Genomic DNA, 19154 nt, shown 5'->3' with positions numbered 1-19154 from the left:
TTAATACAGTAGTATTGTTGACATGATGCTTCTACTCCTTTTTTGAGTGCTACTTCTGACTTAACACTCTCTCCAGGTTCATGAGCTCATGATTACCTTTGATGCTGAGCTTCGCCTTCTTCGTCACCAAAAACTGAAACTGGACATAATGATGAAAACTGCAGACCTACGCCACATCACTTGGTTTCAAGAGCTGCTTCTCCTGAAGAACTTTGAGAAACATGAGAACATTCTCCAGGAACGTGTCAACAGCCTTTCCAGTGAGGAGGAGGAAATGCAAGTATGCATGGCATATGAAAGGCTTTGTACAGTTTTGAAGTTCCTGATAAGAGACCCACCTCCGCTGGTTTTAGAGGGCCATTCTAGATGTGATAGGGACAGCCCTCATCAGTGGAGGCTTCTGCTCCCCCAAAAGTGCACAGGTGGAAGGAGTTGTAGGCAGGATAGCTTAGTTGGTAGAGCATAAGACTCTTAATCTCAGGATCATGGGTTCAAGCCCACATTGGGTGAAAGATTCCTGCACTGCAGGGGGTTTAGACTAGATGTCCTTTGTGGTGCCTTCCAACTCTACAATTCTATGATTTCCCCAGATGGCTGCCCTATAGGGAGCTGGCCGAGGAGCCTCTTCAGACAGGGAAGAAAAGTGCTTCTGTCCTCTCTTACAGAAAAGTCCTCCTTGCATCCCAGTAGCTAAGCAGACTGTAATAGTTGTGTCCAGTGCTGCTCACGTGGAGTTTAAATGCTATTTTTCTTTCTTTGAAGCACAAATTAAATAGCTATCTTGCGCAAATTGAGGAAAAGAAAGCAGAGATTGCAAAGCTCCAGGAACGAGAGAAGATCCTTTATGCCACTTTCCAAGCGTCTTTGGGGGAAAACAACAAATTTGCTAATTTCCTCACTAAAGTCCTAAAGAAGAGGATCAAGCGTGTCAAGAAGAAAGAAGTGGAAGGCGAAGGAGGTTGGAAATACTGTTTCATGTCGATGTTGCCCCATATACCTTTTGACCAAATTCTAAATTGCTGTGGAGGCAGAACTAAACTATGCGTGTCCCACCTTGTGACCTCTGCTCAGTGTATTCACCCCATAATCTCAGCCTTAGCCTCAATCTAGTCCTCTCTAACAGAAGCCTATGAGTTGGCTTGGCTTTGTCGGTTCTGCAAATTGCTTTGTGCTGCCTGATCAGTGATTAGCAGCGGGTATTGGACACTTCCTTCTGCCATTTTAATGGCTGCATTGTGTTCTCTGAATATTACCTTGGTGACCCCCGTGATGAAGGAGCTTGCTCTCTGGGCTGTGTTACTTCAACAGGAGTTCCCTGTGTGACAATGCTGCTTTCTTATTCCAGATGAAGATGAGGAGAGTGAGGAAGAGAGCGATGAAGAGTCTAGTTTGGAGAGTGATGAGGAAGAGTCGGGATCTGAGGATGAAGTCTTTGATGACTCTGTTTGTCCAAAAAGTAAGTCATGTTCACCTCCTCCTGCTAATACCAAGTTTCATTTAATCTTTGGAGATGGCTGTGTATCAGCCTTTGAAAAGAGATTATTTGCTTGAGATTTAAGGAGATGCTGCTACTGTCTGGGCCATCTCCTTCTATCTGCTTTGCTTATATGTAAACTTTAGAATATCAAGAACAGGCCACATTCCAGAAGCTCAGCCTCCTTCATATTTATGATATATATAGTAGCTCTGGATTTTTAGGGTGGCTTTGCTAATATAGTAGCTGGTATGTTAGCAATATGAAGGAATTAACACTAGATAAATACCAATTTATGTATGATATGAAGCCTTGATGTCTTTTCCTGAGAGGACAGGGAAGCCCCAGGGAAGAATTTCACACGCTTAACTGAATTTTAATTTTCTAAGTGTTACTTATCTGTATGGCTCAAACTTTGGTCTAAGCCCTTTGCTGCCATCTAATGGTATGAAGCAATAATGTCCCGTTACCAGACTTTGATTTCTCAAAAATAGGTTTGTAAATCTTCACAAAAACTACAAGTGACCTATTTTTGTTTATGCAGATTTAGGAAATTCATTATCACAAGTCCCCTATAAACAGGCCTGTTACACTGGGGCTGATGCATTCCTATTTGTCAAGAGTTGTGTTTTGTATATCAGTTTCTGAATCAACATATTTAGACATAGATATTGCTGAGCAACCTGTCTCCATGAACCTTGGAGGAGAACTTGCACTCAGAAATCCCACCTTCTGACATTACACTGCTAATCAAATCAGCTGTTGTCAGGGAGAATTACCCTATTCTGGTGAACTGGCACAACTGCTGATGTGTGCATCTCTGTGTGTGTGCTCTGCTTCCATTCCTGGAAAATACAGGTGGAACTGGGAATTGCCCAAGTCTATAACCCTGGAGAGCTTTTGACAGTCAGAGTTGGTCATACTGAGCTAGGTGAACCAATGCTCTGACTTTGTATAAGGCAGATTCTTATGTTTCCTGGGGTGGTGGTGGTTGTCCGTGCTGTACATGGGGTGTGCGTAGAATCACAGAATTGTAGAGTTGGAGGGGACCATGAGGTCCTCCAGTCCAACCCCTTGCAATGCAGGAATTGTTTGCCCAACATGGAGCTCGAACCCAAAGCGTACAAAAAACAGTCAAAGCAGCTGCTTAATCCGGACTCCTCCTCTTCTCAGATTGTGACGAGGCACTCTTTGAAAACACACTCCAGCTCCGAGAGAAGCGGCTGGACATTGAGGAGGCCTTGGTGGAGGAAAAGAAAACTGTAGAAAATGTCAGAAAAGACTATGATTTATTGGCCAAGAAGGTACAGTGACTTCTTTCCAGTTCAACCCAACAGGAATCCTGCCATTTCTAGGTGCCTGGTTTTGCTGAGGGATGTGGCCGCGGCGGGTAACCCGTCACACGAGTCCTTTGCCAAGGGCAGAACTGCAACACTTTCTGATTCAGCCCATGGTTCTCTATCCCAAAAGGATCATGTGAAGCAACTCTTCATGAAACCATGGATGGATTGGACCTTGCAACTCTCATTCATCACACTTTCATGCTGATTTAGGACTTCATGGCAAGGTCTTGCTGCTTGAATTTGGATTTTTATTTATTTATTTTTAAGGTGAAAGTAGTAGCAGCCAGCCTAGATGCAGCAGATTGGGAACTGGAGGCCTATCAGCGGGAGAAGCAGCAGAGACTGAATGAGCTCTATGTAGTTGTGCCTCTAAAACTTCACCAGGTAACAAATCAACCGGGGCTCCTGTTTCCGACTTTGACTTCTTGATAACCAAAAGATTCTGCAATGAGTTGCAGTAGGCATTGAATTGTTTTCTATGGTCGGCAGGGAAGACCAGCAGGAAAGACTAAAAAGCAAGCCCAGAGTCTAGCTCAGGGATAGCCAACATGGTCAGCTCCAGATGCTGGACTACAACTCCCATCAGCCTCAACCAGTATAAGCCAAGGGTCTTCAGGGAAATGTAATCCAGCAGCATCTGGAAGGCACCACATTGGCTACTCCTGGTCTGTATAAAGCATGTCTCTGTCTAGCCTTCTCTTTGTCTCATTCTCTAGGCTCTCTCCTCAGTGTCCATCATTGCTATGGCTTCATTCATTGGATAAAACACTGAAAGGTGGAAGCTGGTTTGTTGTTGTTTAGTTGTTTAGTCGTGTCCGACTATTCGTGACCCCATGGGCCAGAGCACGCCAGGCACTCCTGTCTTCCACTGCCTCCCGCAGTTTGGTCAAACTCATGCTGGTAGCTTCGAGAACACTGTCCAGCCATCTCGTCCTCTGTCATCTCCTTCTCCTTGTGCCCTCCATCTTTCCCAACATCAGGGTCGTTTCCAGGGAGTCTTCTCTTCTCATGAGGTGGCCAAAGTATTGGAGCCTCAGCTTCAGGATCTGTCCTTCCAGTGAGCACTCAGGGCTGGTTTCCTTCAGAATGGATAGGTTGGATCTTCTTGCAGTCCATGGGACTCTCAAGAGTCTCCTCCAGCACCATAATTCAAAAGCATCAATTCTTTGGCGATCAGCCTTCTTTATGGTCCAGCTGTCACTGCAAATGCCAGAAACCTACCCTTTCTTTTAAAAGGAAACCTGGGACTCTGGGGATTACATTTTATTCAGGGTGGAGTTGCTGTCTGATTATTGCTCCCCCTGCCACCATGGACCCCTATTGCTCATAAGTGGCCTTGGAGGGTTACAGCTCATGGGCAAAGAGTGCCATGTGTACTTCTGAGGAATGTCATAGATGCAACAATGCCACACACTCTGCTCCAGAGACGTTTATAAGTCTGTGGTTATTTCTGGCAGGTGGAATATATCTCAAATGGAGAAATCCCCCCTGACCTCTCGCAGTCTTTGGTGTTTACCAACCAGTCTTTGGTGAACTTGCAGCAGAGGATCATGGTCCTGCAGGAGGAGAAACTAGAGCAGAGAGAACTCTATAAGAAGGCCCGGCAGCAGCACAAACAGCTCATTCGAGACAGGAGGGACATGATGCTTAAGATTGACCGTGAGTGTATGCTGGGTTTCCAGTTTCTTTTTATATGGTGTGTGAAGGCTTTTCCTCTCTGCATATCACGCATGACTGACAATTATTGCTTGGGAGGTATACTCTAAGTGCCTTAGCTTCTTTCTACAAATGAAAGGACTGACACAAAGCCTCAGTTTCAGAAGAAATGTGTGTCTTTTCCTTCTTCTGAAAATGAGAGCTGAATGTTGCACAGAGACATTTGATGTGTATCCATATTATACATGGTGAAAAAGTAGCATTCTAATGTAAAACACATGTGCAATATGAATGCATGCTACTGAGAACTCGCAGTTGACCATGCCTCCCCATGGTGTGTGCCCATGTGAGAAAACATTTATTTTCCCCAACTCAATGTGTGAAGCAACCTAAAGGATTGCTGTGAACCTGAAATGAATCTAGGGAAGTAAAACACTTGAGAACCTTGCAGGCCTCACCCTGTGCACTGCTCAACTTGCTTTGTTTCTTCCTTTATTTAAAACATTTCTATCCTACCTTTCATATTTTTTTTTCAAAAAAGGCCTATCAAGGCATCTTACAAATTAAGGTGTTTTTTGTTTTTGCAAAAATAAAAAAATAGTACAGCAGGTAGGATGAGCAGCTGAAAACAGAAAAATGACAGTATCGTCATTTAAAATGGCCTTAGCTGATAAAAAAAGTCTTTGCCCAGTGCCTTAAAGCCACAAAGTTTTGTGCCAGGTGATTTTCTCTGCAGAGAGCATCCCATAAGCTGGGCACCACACTTAATTTCTGATGGTGTGTAGATACCTAAAGAAGGGCATCAGTCATATGCAAGAGAAAATGATCCTTCCAAACAGTGCTTAGCTTGCTTGGCAGTGCATAGGAATAGACCCTTTCCCCAGTGCAATTGTATATTATGCTGTGCCAACTTTGGGACATGTCAGGGCCACTTCAGAGGTTATTGTCACTGCTGCTGTGCCAGTGGTGGCTTATTGCTGCACAGGGTTGGGTATAAAGACTTCTTGAGAGTGCAGCAGACGACCTGTGGATGGCTCGTGGCAAAGATCGCAACAGCTAAAATTCTGGTAGGATTGAAGTATCTCATACATCTGGTACAAAAAAGAATAACCACACCCACCTTTTCTGGTGGTATTCTGGAGATGGAAAGAACTTCTCCAAAGCCATGTCATCCATCATTTTGTTGCAATTCAAATTAATTTACCTGCACACTCCCCCAGATTGTGCTACCGCGAGCTGCACTGTTTAGAATTGGATTTTTGAATATGCACAGTAGTATTGTGTGTGTGTAGGTATACATATCTTAAAAAAGGAAAATAGGGAGAACACAAAGGCCTTAAACTCATCTTGCAGGATTGGAAGAGAAATGCAATGAGCTGATGATGCTGAAATTTGGCCGATTAGTGAACTTGGAAGCCCTGCAGACTCTTTCAGTTAACACAAATCTGGAAGAACTCAAAATGAAGATGATGGAAAAAGAGCAAACTCATGCAGCAGAATTAAGAAAATGGGAGGTAAGACTTGTTCTAAATCACATTGTGATGCAGCCAAGTGGCCTGCAAGTGTGATCAGGGGGTAGGGCTGGATAATAGACATATAACATGAGGATTTCCTGTACGAAAATTGCCTTTTAGTCAGGAAAGAGCAAATGCTGGTTAGGAGGCAGGAGGCAATGTGGTAATTGCATCATCATTATTTAGAAGATACACTTGTCAAGCGAGGAGCAAGATATCCTGGACAAGTATCACACAAAGGAAGGATATATTAGTTATCCAAGTGCTCAGTCTGGAAAATCATGTATGCAGTGCTATGAAAATGTTTCCTGGCACGTCAGAACCATATAACTGCTATAATCTAATAAATCCATTTTATATATATATATATGCAAGGTATTACATCTCACCCCCCTTTTTTACTATGTATTCCACCCATCCTAGAATTTAGGGGAACAAGAATGTGCAGTGAATTATTCTTGCTTGCTGTCCCCAAACTGTAGAACACCCTTACCCTGAAGTCTTATCAGATCATCTGTCAGAAGCTCAATTCAGGACACTCTTTCAAAAAATGGGATAGCTTTAAAGGGAGGGATCGTTTATCTTATATTTTGGTACTGTGCCCTTTCTGTTAGGAAGCCTGTAGAATTTACTTCGGTGTGTCTGTGCAAAGACTGAGACAAAACTACCCTCTCCACACCAAACCACTTTTAGTATATAATTTAGCCCACCATCTTTGGCCCCTGATAGGGGATCACAAGGGCCATAGGAAGCACTGGATCTCCTGCCCTGAAGTCGGAGAGAGCTATCCAATGTTTAATTCCCCTTTCTGCAGTCCTGGCCCCACCAGTGTCAGCTCCAAGATCAGTAGGGGTTATGTCAGGGGTGGATTGGCAGCATGCCCTGAAAAGACATGGCGAAAGCTGTGATGTGAGGTCCCCCCAAGATGCCCTCATACAGGATATTGAACTAAGCCAGCTCGAGTGGATGTAGCTCAGTCCCAGTTATTTCATTCCCCTTGTTTCTGGTGAGTGGGGAGGTATTTTTTTTAAAGAACACCCAGAAAAATGAAGGACCTTTACTTCCAACCTGCTGGCAAGAGCCCAGCACAGTATTTTATTATGTATAAAAAGATTTTGGTCCTGCCTTCTGCTGCCTGTGCAATACTCAGGAGGGTAGCTGACAACAGTTTAAAACTGCAAGGTCTGTAACATGTTCATGGTGTTTGCAGAAACACATTTCCTTCTTTTTATCAGATGCCAACAGGTTTTTTGTGGCATTGAATGAGGTTTGTTGGAACTAATCAGAAACATGGTGAGTTGCTAACCCAGGAACTCCTCTACTGCAGAGATTAAGAGAGATGGAGTTTATATGCAAAACTCCAGGCCCTCGAATCTAGGATTCGAGGATTCGAGTGTAATCACAAGCACTTGCAAGGTTCCTTACTTATTGCTGTTATTTTCTATGCACAAGTAGAGTGTGGTAGCCCAGCTAATGTCCAGAGGGCTAATAATTCATCCAGGGCAGTGAGATCCAGAGGACAGTGGGAGCCAGTGTTGCTAAGGCAATGGTTCTGTTAACTCAGAACTGCTAATGGGGATTAATTTTGTTTTCGGTTAGTATGCAAAAAAACTGATGACAGACAAGGTTAAACAGCTCTTCAAGCCATGTGTCCCTCTTCTCCCCGTCCTCCCCCAGTTGTTCTTTGACCTGTTGGCTGCTACTACTCTGGCTCTGTAGCTCCCAGACCATGGCATTCTCATAGTTCTGCTTTCATATTTTTATCACTCCATCAAATCTTTGCTCTGTTGCAGGATAAAATTGTTGACCTGCGTCAAGAGTTGATGATGGTGACGCAAGAAAATACTGGCAAACTGAAGCAAATGAACACATTTTGTATGGAGAAGATGACGCTTGAAACTAAGTTGGACGCACTACAGAATAACCTGGTATGTGCTGCTTTGATCACTTGTTCCTGACTAGCAAGCCAAATAAACTTTTTTCTCGGGCTGCTTTAGAGGTTATAACTGTAAACTGATCCTACTAGTTGCTGTCCTACCTAGGGAGGGCGTTATTCATGTTCCTCAATAACCTGATCCACATTTTCTCTGTGGTTTATTCCTTGTATTGAATATGTGCCTGCATTTAAACCACATTGGGTGAGAGGAATGACACAAACCAATCATCAGAGAAAGTAATTTGCCCAACATCAAGAAGGGAGTGAGCTCCTTGGTAGTATTACGGTCAAAAGTGTTGTAAGTTTTCTGTACCTGGAATCTATAAGTAATGGCATTGTTTCCTCTGTGATTGAGGGCAGTTTTTGGCTTTTGTTTCTTCAGGGAGCAGAATTCCAAGGGCCTCGCAAATCAGATATTGAGGAGAAGGAGAAGCTAATTGCATTGGTCCAGTTACAAGCCCAAGAAGCTGAAGTCCTGAAAGAAGAAATCACTCTTCTAAGCAGGAAGGATGGCCGCATCTTTCCACCATCTCAGCCTGGATATCCTCAAGGTGGGATGCTGGATTAAATCCTTTTCATGTCATTCCCTTGTTCTCATTTTTTATGCATATCAATCCTACTGCATGAGAATAATTCGCAAGCTAGCCCTTGAGATTTAAGTTTCATATAATGTCTCCTGGTCTTAAAGCTCTTCCCCTTTTGGCGGAAATTCTGGACCTTTTAATAGCATAGGCCAGGCAGAATGTTAAAACTTTTCCTTGCCTTCAGTGATTTGATACATTGATGGGAGAAAGTTGCAGCTCTTGAATTTGTCTTTCATATGGCTGTTAAAGGCACAAGAGGCACTATTAAGAAAACAGTAGCAACCCCATCTATCTCACATTTACTTAGTGTACACCATTGGCTTTGGGCACATGGGGACATGGTGTTGGTCAACCCAGGCAGCCTGGCCAAATGGTCAGGGTTGATGAAGGCCGACATCTGGAAGGCACAATTAACTATGCTGTCTTAAAGTCTTCAAATAGATGTTTTACTTCCGGATCCAAATATATGCAAGATCAGGCACAATGGATATACAAGCCTTGTCCTCCTAATCGGGCAATTAGTATCTTGATGCAGATGTGTCTCCATATCTGTACTTTCAACCTGGAATTGTGTTGTTGATAAATACTTATGAGATTGACAATAAAATCTCAGTCAATATAGCAATTGTTTTGATGTCCTCATTCAGCCGTGGAGCTGTTCACCTTATACTTTGTACTGAACTCAGCATTGCTTCAAATGATGTGCTTGCTATCTGGAGAATTCTCAGCTTTTTATATATACTGGTATATATATATAAAAACTAGCACTGATTTATTTACTTTTAAAAACATTTCTGTACCAGACTCTGACTTCAAAGAGAAGCTGTTACTTTAAAGAAACAAAAGGTCTCTGTCTGCTCCAGTAGATATTCATGATGCTTAATGAAATGGTTATAGGTAAAAACCATTTCCTAGATGACTCATCTTCCTATAGACTAGAACCTGATCACATTAATACCCTAAATTTGCACTGAAACCAGAAGCTTAAAATGTTTCATTTTGAGTGCTAAACTTTCTTCCTTAGTGTTATCCATTATCTTAATGAGGTGTGTGTTTGGTGAAAAATGAATGCTAAGGGGACTGTAACATGAGGAAAGGAGGCTTTACCTAAGTATAAGGAACCTAAATAAAAGTTCAGTCAAAGGGAAGAAACAGTCTTTATTTACTCGATGAAGCATGGCATTGGTTTCATTATATAGGCACACTATCACAGAATCTGTGCTTGTATATATTGCTTGTTAATGCAGATAAATATGGTACCTACTTTATATTTGTTTTCCTTTGGCATTCTGCAATGAGATTCCTCCTGCTGGGAGGCAAGTAAAGACCCTTTCCCATAATCTCACCATTTAGAGACACCTTCTTGCAGCTGGAGAATGCAGCTCTTGCCCTTGTGCTTATTCTGTCGCTGAGAGTAGGAAGCTGCCTTTTCCAAGTCGTGATCTGATGGAAGCACATGCTGTTGCCTCAGTTTATCACCTCTTGCGCATGATGCCATTTATTTCAGCGTAATTATAGAAGGCAGATACACATCTATTTACAAGTGCATAAATATATAAATAGAGATGTAATACAAAAATAAATAACCCTTTTTCTGTTTAGAATAGTCTTTGTAAGGCAATTAGTTCCCTAACTGGTGCCAGGAAGTGTCTCTAAGGGAACATGCAGTGGCAGGCTGTTCAGATGCTTCTCTGTGCTTCCGGCCAAGCAAGTGTCCACTGTGTTTGGGGGCCACACTTGTCGTTCATCTTGGCAGAAATCTGTCCTCTCTACGTCTTCAACTGGTACTAGACCAAGGCAGCAGGCAGAATCTGGGAAGACAAGGAAGGACAATGAAAGTGTGTCCTTGGTCAGATACCACTATTCTTCAAAACACTTTGAAAGGAATTCACTATGAAAGTCCACCAAAAGAGCTTAAATCCCTGCTCTGGAGATCTTCCAGAAGGGTTACTACAATTTGTCAGATAGCAAGCTATGATTGTATTACTGAAAATATAAAAAAATGAAGTGACATATACTGAAATGCTAAGAGTTTCTAGTAAAAGTGATGCCAGTGGAAAATATCTGCAAATTCTGCCAATTACTGATAAATTCTCAAAAATCACCAATTAATGACAAGTTTCTACTCTGATTTATTCCATTTGCCAGCAAAAGGCATATTAGTAAATGCCAAGTAAGCCTTTGGTAATTGTTTTTGACATTTCAGACTTGAGCTACACTGTTATTTCATGCAATCATTTCTGTGACACTAACACAAAAATGATTGTGTGAAAGAAGCCTGCATTAGTATAAAATACTTGACATTTTCCAAATCAAAATTCACTCTCTGACATTTACTGAAATTGATATAGATGCGTGCAGTTTTGGGTTGGAGGCAGAGCAATGTCATTGGAAAGTTGAATATGCTCCAGTTGGATCTATTGGATCTATCTTTCTAGGCCGTATATTTCAAATGCTTGAACATTAGTTTCTGTATATGCCACCATATATAACTTGCAAATAATGCAGAACTTTAACTGAATAGAAAGCCCATGCCTACCATTCTCTCTGCTTTTCACATCAAGGTCCTGCCCTAGATTTAGAAAGCAGCAACTTTCCTCCAAAGGTTAATGCATAGCAAGCAACAGCAGCAAAAATCTCCTTTTATGGTTAATGTCCCACTGACCTGTATGGAAGACAGGATCCTTCATGATTTCCTTAGTGGAGTTGCCCATTTTGCCTTGTGGCACAGAGTGACACAGGTCAAGGTAATGTTCACGATGATGGCAATTGTCATGTTGCTGAAGCAGCTGGTGTGTGGAGTCATCTGGAAGCCCATAGAGAAAAGAATTCTGTTCTGGTCCAGGACTAGGTGACCTAAGTTGCAGAGAAAAAGCAATTTGAGGACATCATCTTCAATTATCCTCTGATTAACTTCCTCATATACAAGTTAATTGAAGAAACAAAAAGGACACAGTTTGGCAGAGTTCATACGCTCATTTCCATGCTCATTGTTCTAGGTTCTAGTAGGATATAATCTTACACAACAATATAGTATGCAGTTTCAATTGCGTTGTGATTACTGAGCATTACATTTCACAGAGGTTATCAAGAGGATGAGGTTGCCATGTATTTTGGAGCAGACAGTGACTAGGTATGATAGGTGATTGATTTTGGTGGGTTAAGGTAGGGTTAACTGGGTTGGGTAATGATCATGAGCTATGATGAAGGCAGGAGAGCAGAATTGTGGGGCTATATCTCACTAAATTGCTGAGAATGTTTGGACAATTACCTATTAGGTTATTAATCTGATTCTGAGATGTTCTTTAATCTGCAGTGAGCCTATACACACACAGGCCTGCTACCGTAAGATACATTTGTTTTGTCTGCCTCAGTTTAAAAGCAATTAGTGAATCAGTCCTATTGTGCCATTAGTACCATGAAATTAAAGGACTTCCAATTTCACTTCTATAAAACTTGAAGGGAACAGATTGCTGAACAAAACGTGGTATGAGCTTTGATTTTTTACGGCCCTAATGAAGACAATCTTGCATGACAGAAATGCTGACATAAGAGGCGTTTCCATCATTTCTGTGACATCATATTGCCATTACACATGTAGCCTGATGGCTAGAGTCATACCTCTGGTGTTCAGCTGGAATATTTCCATTTTGCAGCACACTCCCCTGCAGAAACGCATTGGTCCCATTCTGCTGAGAATAAAAAAATTAATTAGAAAAAGAAAAATCTAGAAGACAATTAAAGAGTCTAGATTCCAAAGCCAATGCATGGGATTATGCCAAAGGAGTTCAACTTTAGATATTCAGAACCATTACTGCTTCTAGGATTATAAAAACTGAGCTGCTTTAGGGAACTGGACTCTACATTGATCCAGAACCACAGGATTACAGTGGTACCTCTGGATGTGAACGGGGTCCGTTCCAGAGCCCCGTTCGCATCCTGAAGAGAACGCAACCCGCGTCTGTGCGTGCTGCAATTCGCTGCGTCTGCACATGCGCGTGACATCATTTTGAGCATCTGCGCATGTGCGAGCAGCGAAACCCGGAAGTAACGCATTCTGTTACTTCCGGGTCGCCGCAGAGCACAACCCGAAAACGCTCAACCCGAAGCTACTTTAACCCAAGGTATGACTGTACTGCGTCTCTGGGTCTTTGCATACAAATGGCTTCTGAAACTTTGCATACAAATGGCCATGGGGAATTTATGTACTGCATTTTAAAGGATGCGATGCTTTAAAAGGTTTGTTAATAACCAGTTAGATGCTCAAAGGCTATTTATTGCATCATATTCAGAATCTATAGGTTCAAAATTTTCCGCTTGTCCAAAAGACCTAAAAACAAGAGTGACCTCTCCAGGTTTACATTCTGGGAGGAAGGCTTACAACACCTTTGCATCTGCCCCCAGAGGCTGTGGCTGTAAGGAACACTGGCAACAGTCCAATGAAGAAACCGTGGCATATGAGGAACTTAACATCTGGCTGATTCAGCCGCCATTTCCAAATGTGAAGATTCAGCTGCAGAGTGGCAACTGGAACAGTGGTCGCTAGGGGAAAGCTTATATAAATAGTATAGCTGCCCTGCCATAATTTATTGCATTTTAAATATACTGCAAGTCAAGCTGAAAACTTTGGTTAGTCAGCAGGGTATATAATCTCTAAATAAATTTTAGTCTGGGAACTGAAGTTTCTGGCAAAGCATTTCCCTTCCTCTTCTGCCTCCTGAGGCAGAAACAGAACACTAGGCATTGGGCATTGCAATGAGCCATTATTCAGGGCAAGGAGATAAAGAAGTCACTCAACACCCCCTGCTGTTGCTAAATAAATTTACCTGTTGAACCTCATCTGGGCTGTAATCCTGTGACTTTGCGTTGGGATATCCAATTGTAGCAGAGGGGTAATGGCCATTGGCTCCCTGGTGTGCTGGCAGATGCACGCCATTCGCATAACGCAGCCCATTAGCTTGAGGAGTGGAGACCCCTTGCAGGGGCACCATGGTGTACTGGCAAGAGGACACCAGCAGCCCTGCACCAGGAAAACCCAGATCTATGCTCTGCTCTGAAATGACAAAAGAATATACATGTTAAAGACTGAACACAGACATAACATGAGCTGCTGCTATAAATGGAAACACCGTAGACATAGCCATTGGGGAAGAAAGAGAAAACAGGAAAAAACATTCTGAGAACAGTATAGAATATCTTTGGGCCTTGGTTATGAGTGGGCTTTTTAAGGCCACAGAGCCAATTCAGACAGTTATGTTCATGAAATGACTTTGGGAAGTCAGAATTTAATCACATGCACATGTGAAGTTATTTGAGGACGAGTTATTCACGCAACATTTCCTGTGAATAGGAATATCATGAAATTGGGTTGGTTTCCCTTATTATAGCCCATAACCTCCAGTCAAAGTTGTGTGCGTGCCCTTTGTTTCAGAGTTACAGGTACCTTTTGTTCAAGTCACTTACTCTGCTTGGACCAAGCCCTCCAAAGGCAAAATGGAATGAATGCCACAATGATGAGAACGATGGAGCCCAGCACCACCCCTACAATCAAGTATGGCAGATCACTGGAGCGAGCCACCATGGCCCCTGCCCCTAAGAAATTATGGCCACTGTTGGGTGGGGGGTGATGTATCGTAGATACTGTAGATGGTGGGAGGTGACCAGGCACTCCTGCAGATTTGCGAGCTTCAAGAGAGAGAAAATCATAGTTAAGATCTTTACACAGCCTCCATGCCCACCCCAATCTTTCAGTCTCAACAAGGTTCTCTCAATGTATTATTATTATTATTAATTAAATTTCTATACTATCCTTCATCCAAGGATCACATAAAAATGCATAACATAGTAATAAACAAAATACCCCCCCCAAATTTAAAAAGCCATAGCCTGTTTAAGCAGTCAAAGGCCTGCGAAAAGAGAAATGTTTTTCCTAGCATCTAAAGATATGCAGTGAAGGTGCAAGGCAGCCTCCACATATTGCAGCTTCTTCATAGTTTATGAACCTAGTTTGGATTCATTGCTCAGCCCCTTTTTGCCTCTTGCTCTGCCCAATGCTGGCACTTGGCCGCCATAAGGTGGCTCAGAAGGGAATGGGAGGAAAAAGGTTCCCCACTCCTGACCTACTGCATAATATCCATTTGGGTCACTTTTTTCACCAATGGGGGGACTTATGCCTAGCCTTCAAATTCTGCAGTTAATGAATGAATTTTTATCACCAGAACTCCTTCCTTTCCTTAGTTTCATATTATTTGCTCTCCTAATCAGTTTCTCACACGTATCACCCATGGATAATATATTTCTAAACTTCCTGATCTCTTCACAAGCTTATTCATATTGCTAAGTGGAGGAGGAGCAACTGAGACACCTGAATATAGCGTTGGACTAGTTACCTTTGGTTTCACACATCATCACATTACTGAATTCACTCTCCCCACCCTCGTTGAAGCACTGCATCTTAATGTCATATGAAGTCTCTGGCTGGAGGTGGCTGATAGAATGCCAGTACCGGTCACCTGAATAGGAAGCAACATACACACAAGTGTCACTTTCCTTTTATTCACACCTCTATCCCAATGCCATAAACGGATCACTGTATTATCACACAGCAATATAGACATGGGACAGTTAACAGCAAACACAATTTTTCCCTACACTTGCTGGGAAATGCCTATTATTATTATTTCAATTTATATACCACCCTTTATCAAAAGATCCCAGGGTGGTGTACAACTTTAACAACACATTTCAGAGCACCAATAATAAAAATCATAAAAATCATAACAATAGACAGCATGATAAAACAATCATAATAACAAGTCATAGATTATTTAATAGTCAAAGGCCTGGTTGAAGAGGAAGGCTTTTGCCTGGCGCCTAAAGACATGTAATGAAGGTGCCAGGCGAGCCTCTCTGGGGAGAGCATTCCACAGTTGGGGAGCTACCACAGGAAAGGCCCGTCCTTGTGTTGCCACCCTCTGAACCTCTCGGGGAGGGGGACATAGTACTGAAAGGGCTTCTGTATCGCTGTGACTAGTCAGAAGTACAGAAGCTGAATCTTCACACCACCCAGCCAAGAGGCCTTTCCTCTCAACGCAAATGATTTGTTTATTATATTTACATCCCTCTGTTGTTCCAAGGAGCTCAATGGCTCCCCATCTCCATTTTATCTTCACAGCAACCCAATGAGTCACCCACACAGCTTCAACTGAGAAGCCCTTTTCATATAAACACTTTGCAGTGGGGGAGTCAGAACACTCTTTTCTTTTTTTGTCCCAGAGGTTTCCTTGCAAAAAGTTGCTCATTAAAGTAGGAGTGCAACAAATGGCAATTTGGGTTTTACGCAGATTGGCATTTGCTCTGAATTCAGCTTTAAAGAGCGAGTTTTCATGAGGAAAGCTCCAGGGCAAAAAAGGGCACTTGGATACGGAGCTTTAAAGTGCAGCCTGTGCCTGGGAAAAGGGCAGAAAAGGTAAGTGTGGATAAGCCCTCAGTAGACTATTTGGGGCAATTAACATTTGGGATCCAACCAGCTGGTGAATCCTTACCTTCTACCGTATCCCTCTTGTAATCACTGTCATTGTCACTGTCGGTTGGTCGATAATAGATGTAAAAACCGTGAATTGGAGTATTGTTATTGCTGGCTGAAATGTACTATAGAGCAAAAGGCAGAAATTAACAAAAGCAGAAGAAGAGTTTGGATTTGATATCCTGCTTTATCACTACCCGAAGGAGTCTCAAAGTGGCTAACATTCTCCTTTCCCTTCCTCCCCCACAACAAACACTGTGAGGTGAGTGGGGCTAAGAGACTTCAGAGAAGTGTGACCAGCCCAAGGTCACCCAGCAGCTGCATGTGGAGGAGCGGGGAAGTGAACCCGGTTCCCCAGATTACAAGACTACTGCTCTTAACCACTACACCACAAAAGTGTTGGTGTTCATCGCAGAGGCAGAGAATAAGGCAGGACTGGGCAGACTTCTGGATTGTGGGATTTATTTCAGTGTGTATTGGAACACCAAGATCTGACAACGGCAAAATAATGGTAATGTGTGGAGCCAGGTGCAAAATGTATTTGTGAAGGCTTTTTAAGGAATAGGGAATTATGCAGCTTCAGTATTATGATCCTCAGTAAAGCTGAACCCAAGGCTTAAATATTTTGCACAAGTTATACTTTGATGTTCTCTCTCATCATATGATGAATTGAACTATATATCTTGTTCTTTCAGCCCTGAACACTGTTATTTGGCAGGTGAGGAAAAGAGTTTAAAAAATCCATTATGATAGCATAGGATACGATAGCACTATAATTATCACTGTGATAGAACTCCTACTTTCACCAAAAAGAGAGTTATGGCCCTACGGACAAGTTGCTGGGTATGTCGTCTCTCTAGTAGAAGATATGGTGGGGGGGGTATCCAGCAATTTGTGCCTACAACCAATTGCTGTCTTGTTTGGTTAAAGCAGGAGTTCTCAAAAGTGTAGGGCAGATACATTGTCTTAAAGCAGGCCACTATTTCTCACTGTCAATCTTCAGCTCACTACTACATATGACCATAGATACATCAAGCCCAGTACAGTCAATACTAATCGGCAGTATATCACTAGCAGTTTTATTTCCTAGCTCTGCGACTTGAAATCATTAGTGGATGATGTCAGGGATTTACCCAGAGACTGTCATATATGCATGCAAACTACCAGGCAAGTGTTCTACCATTAAGCTACATAGAAAAGGGGACCTCTTTCTACTCTTCCCCTTTTCTATGTATCCATCATTTGCCTACTCATTCCTTCTTCCTGCTGTTGTGTTCATATTAACCACTCAGAATCCATTGCTTGCAATGGATTTTCCCACAGGCAGGAAAATAGAGATGATTTGGGGCTGATGCATGAGACTTTACTAGCAATAAGCAGTTTGATAACTTTTTTAAACATTTTTAACACTGACTATTCCCAGGCATAGGATATTGCAGTAGGAGAACAGGAGAAATAATGGGAAACTTTCCCACAATCGCTACAAACTGGGGGGAAATGTACAAGCTATAAAGAAAGGCACATATTTGTGTTTCAGATAGTGCATTGTCTATTTTTCTTTAACGAAAGGAGACTACTCTGTAGAAGTTTGAGAACCTCTGTTTCAAAATGAATGCCAATATTAAAGCTATATGTGGACTTTGCAGAGGCTGGAAAGTGCTGCATGTGATGGGTGGGTATATATGAGAGGAATAATACTGCTCATCTGTGGAACTTTTAACTGAAATGCAATGAACACAAATGATCTAAGCCACAAAGTCAATAAAATCAAATGTGTGCTTGAGTGTTGAAACACAAAACAGTGACACTCTAAGTGTCCAGCACAATAGAGTAGAAGAAGGGAAGCAACAGAGAAACTTAAGGTAGTGATAATTAAAATTTGGCACTAGTTAGTATCAGCAGTGTTAACAGGAATAATGTTGTAAGAAATCCTGTGCAATTTTACTGAGCACATTTTGCTACAGATGAAAAAAAAATCCTGTCCTATCTTTTGAATTCTAGTTCCAGCTCCTGCCTCCCCTGCTTACCATCCACTTCAGCATGATGGTGGTCTCATTGATGGCATCCGTGAAGGTGATGTATGGCCCTGTGACAGGGCGCTCATATACACGGTTGCTGTAGCCTGATACCACATGTGGTTTAGATGGAGCACTTGGCTCGCTCTCCCCCAGTATGTTCAATGCTCGCACTCGAAATTTGTAGGATGTGCCTAGAATATGGAATGGAGAAACAATGAAGGAGAAAAGTGAGCAGACCTCTGACCTTGGTATTTTCCTTGTTCTGCGCTTCCTGAAAACTCAGACGTTCCACATTAGCAGGTGGCAAAATGACATACTTCAGAGCTGGTGTTTCCTGACCTTATGAACTAAGAAACAAAATAGCAGCAAAAGTCTAATCGCAGGGCTTTCTTGCTGCCCCAGATAATGACTGCTTTTTAAAAGGTTCAGGTGTTTTTTTAACCTGGTCTGAATGGTCAAGAGATCACATTTGCTACCTTACTTCAGATGCACAGAAGAGACTGAGTGCTAATGTACATGCTACATGCCAACAAGTTTAAAGAACAGTTGGTCTATGGCTTTTGTCTTTGCATGAAAAGCTGCTTTAGGGTGGAAGTTTGGAGAAATGGATACAAGGACACACACAATTAACCATTTTTCTTCTTGCCATTTCTTCAAAATTGTATTTGTGAGGGTAAACAAAGGCTTGAAATCTTTCAGTGAGGGAAGATACTAGGGACATGGGTGACTTTGTAGAGCCATAAAACTGTAGACTTGGGCATGGGCGTAGCCAGGCTTTATGTTAGGGGGGAAGAACCTCAGTTAGTTATTTCGTATTGATTTACTTGGTTGGGGGGGCAGCTGCCCCTCCCTGCCCTCCTTTGGCTACACCCATGGACTAGGGATGGATCCCCTGCTTAATCTAGGACTCTTGCAACTACAGCATCTCTGTGGACACTGCCCCCCCCCCGGCAGCTCCAACTTAAATACCTCCAGCAGTGAGCCCACCATCTGCTGAGGCAATCTGTTCCACTTGAAGTGGGGAAACAGCAAGCAGGGAAAGGGTTAAGCTTCCGCTCACATGCACACACATGTTTCTGTTCCTAACTGACCCATCTGCGGTAG

General features: G+C 42.5%; 2 protein-coding genes across 6 annotated transcripts in view; one reads left to right on the top strand and one right to left on the bottom strand.

The window, feature by feature from the left end:
• CFAP44 (cilia and flagella associated protein 44) overlaps window positions 1-9128 on the top strand; it is a 44762-nt gene extending 35634 nt beyond the window's left edge. The window contains exons 27-35 of one of the 2 annotated variants that reach the window (XM_081198864.1): window positions 77-280; window positions 763-958; window positions 1346-1456; window positions 2648-2778; window positions 3085-3201; window positions 4275-4476; window positions 5827-5987; window positions 7781-7915; window positions 8306-9128. In XM_081198864.1, coding sequence (XP_081054990.1) covers window positions 77-280; window positions 763-958; window positions 1346-1456; window positions 2648-2778; window positions 3085-3201; window positions 4275-4476; window positions 5827-5987; window positions 7781-7915; window positions 8306-8491 — 1443 coding nt within the window. In that variant the 3' untranslated portion in view covers window positions 8492-9128. Of the gene's footprint in view, window positions 1-76; window positions 281-762; window positions 959-1345; window positions 1457-2647; window positions 2779-3084; window positions 3202-4274; window positions 4477-5826; window positions 5988-7780; window positions 7917-8305 lie in introns of those variants that run through there. The other variant, XM_081198863.1, reaches the window with a different exon arrangement.
• Window positions 9129-9645: 517 nt separating this feature from the next.
• BOC (BOC cell adhesion associated, oncogene regulated) overlaps window positions 9646-19154 on the bottom strand; it is a 68974-nt gene continuing 59465 nt past the window's right edge. For 3 of the 4 annotated variants that reach the window (XM_081198935.1, XM_081198936.1, XM_081198934.1), the window contains exons 12-19: window positions 18060-18241; window positions 16052-16157; window positions 14897-15019; window positions 13971-14192; window positions 13334-13560; window positions 12129-12199; window positions 11173-11363; window positions 9646-10318 (exon numbers count right to left, since the gene is read on the bottom strand). In XM_081198935.1, the coding sequence (XP_081055061.1) occupies window positions 10137-10318; window positions 11173-11363; window positions 12129-12199; window positions 13334-13560; window positions 13971-14192; window positions 14897-15019; window positions 16052-16157; window positions 18060-18241 (1304 nt within the window). In that variant the 3' untranslated portion in view covers window positions 9646-10136. The remainder of the gene's footprint in view (window positions 10319-11172; window positions 11364-12128; window positions 12200-13333; window positions 13561-13970; window positions 14193-14896; window positions 15020-16051; window positions 16158-18059; window positions 18242-19154) is intronic. The other variant, XM_081198937.1, reaches the window with a different exon arrangement.

This window comes from Podarcis bocagei (genome assembly GCF_964188305.1).
Source record: "Podarcis bocagei genome assembly, chromosome: 6".
In the NCBI taxonomy this organism is placed as follows: Eukaryota; Metazoa; Chordata; class Lepidosauria; order Squamata; family Lacertidae; genus Podarcis; species Podarcis bocagei.
Note: the sequence above shows the minus strand (reverse complement) of the source record. Positions and strands in the feature narration are given on the sequence as shown.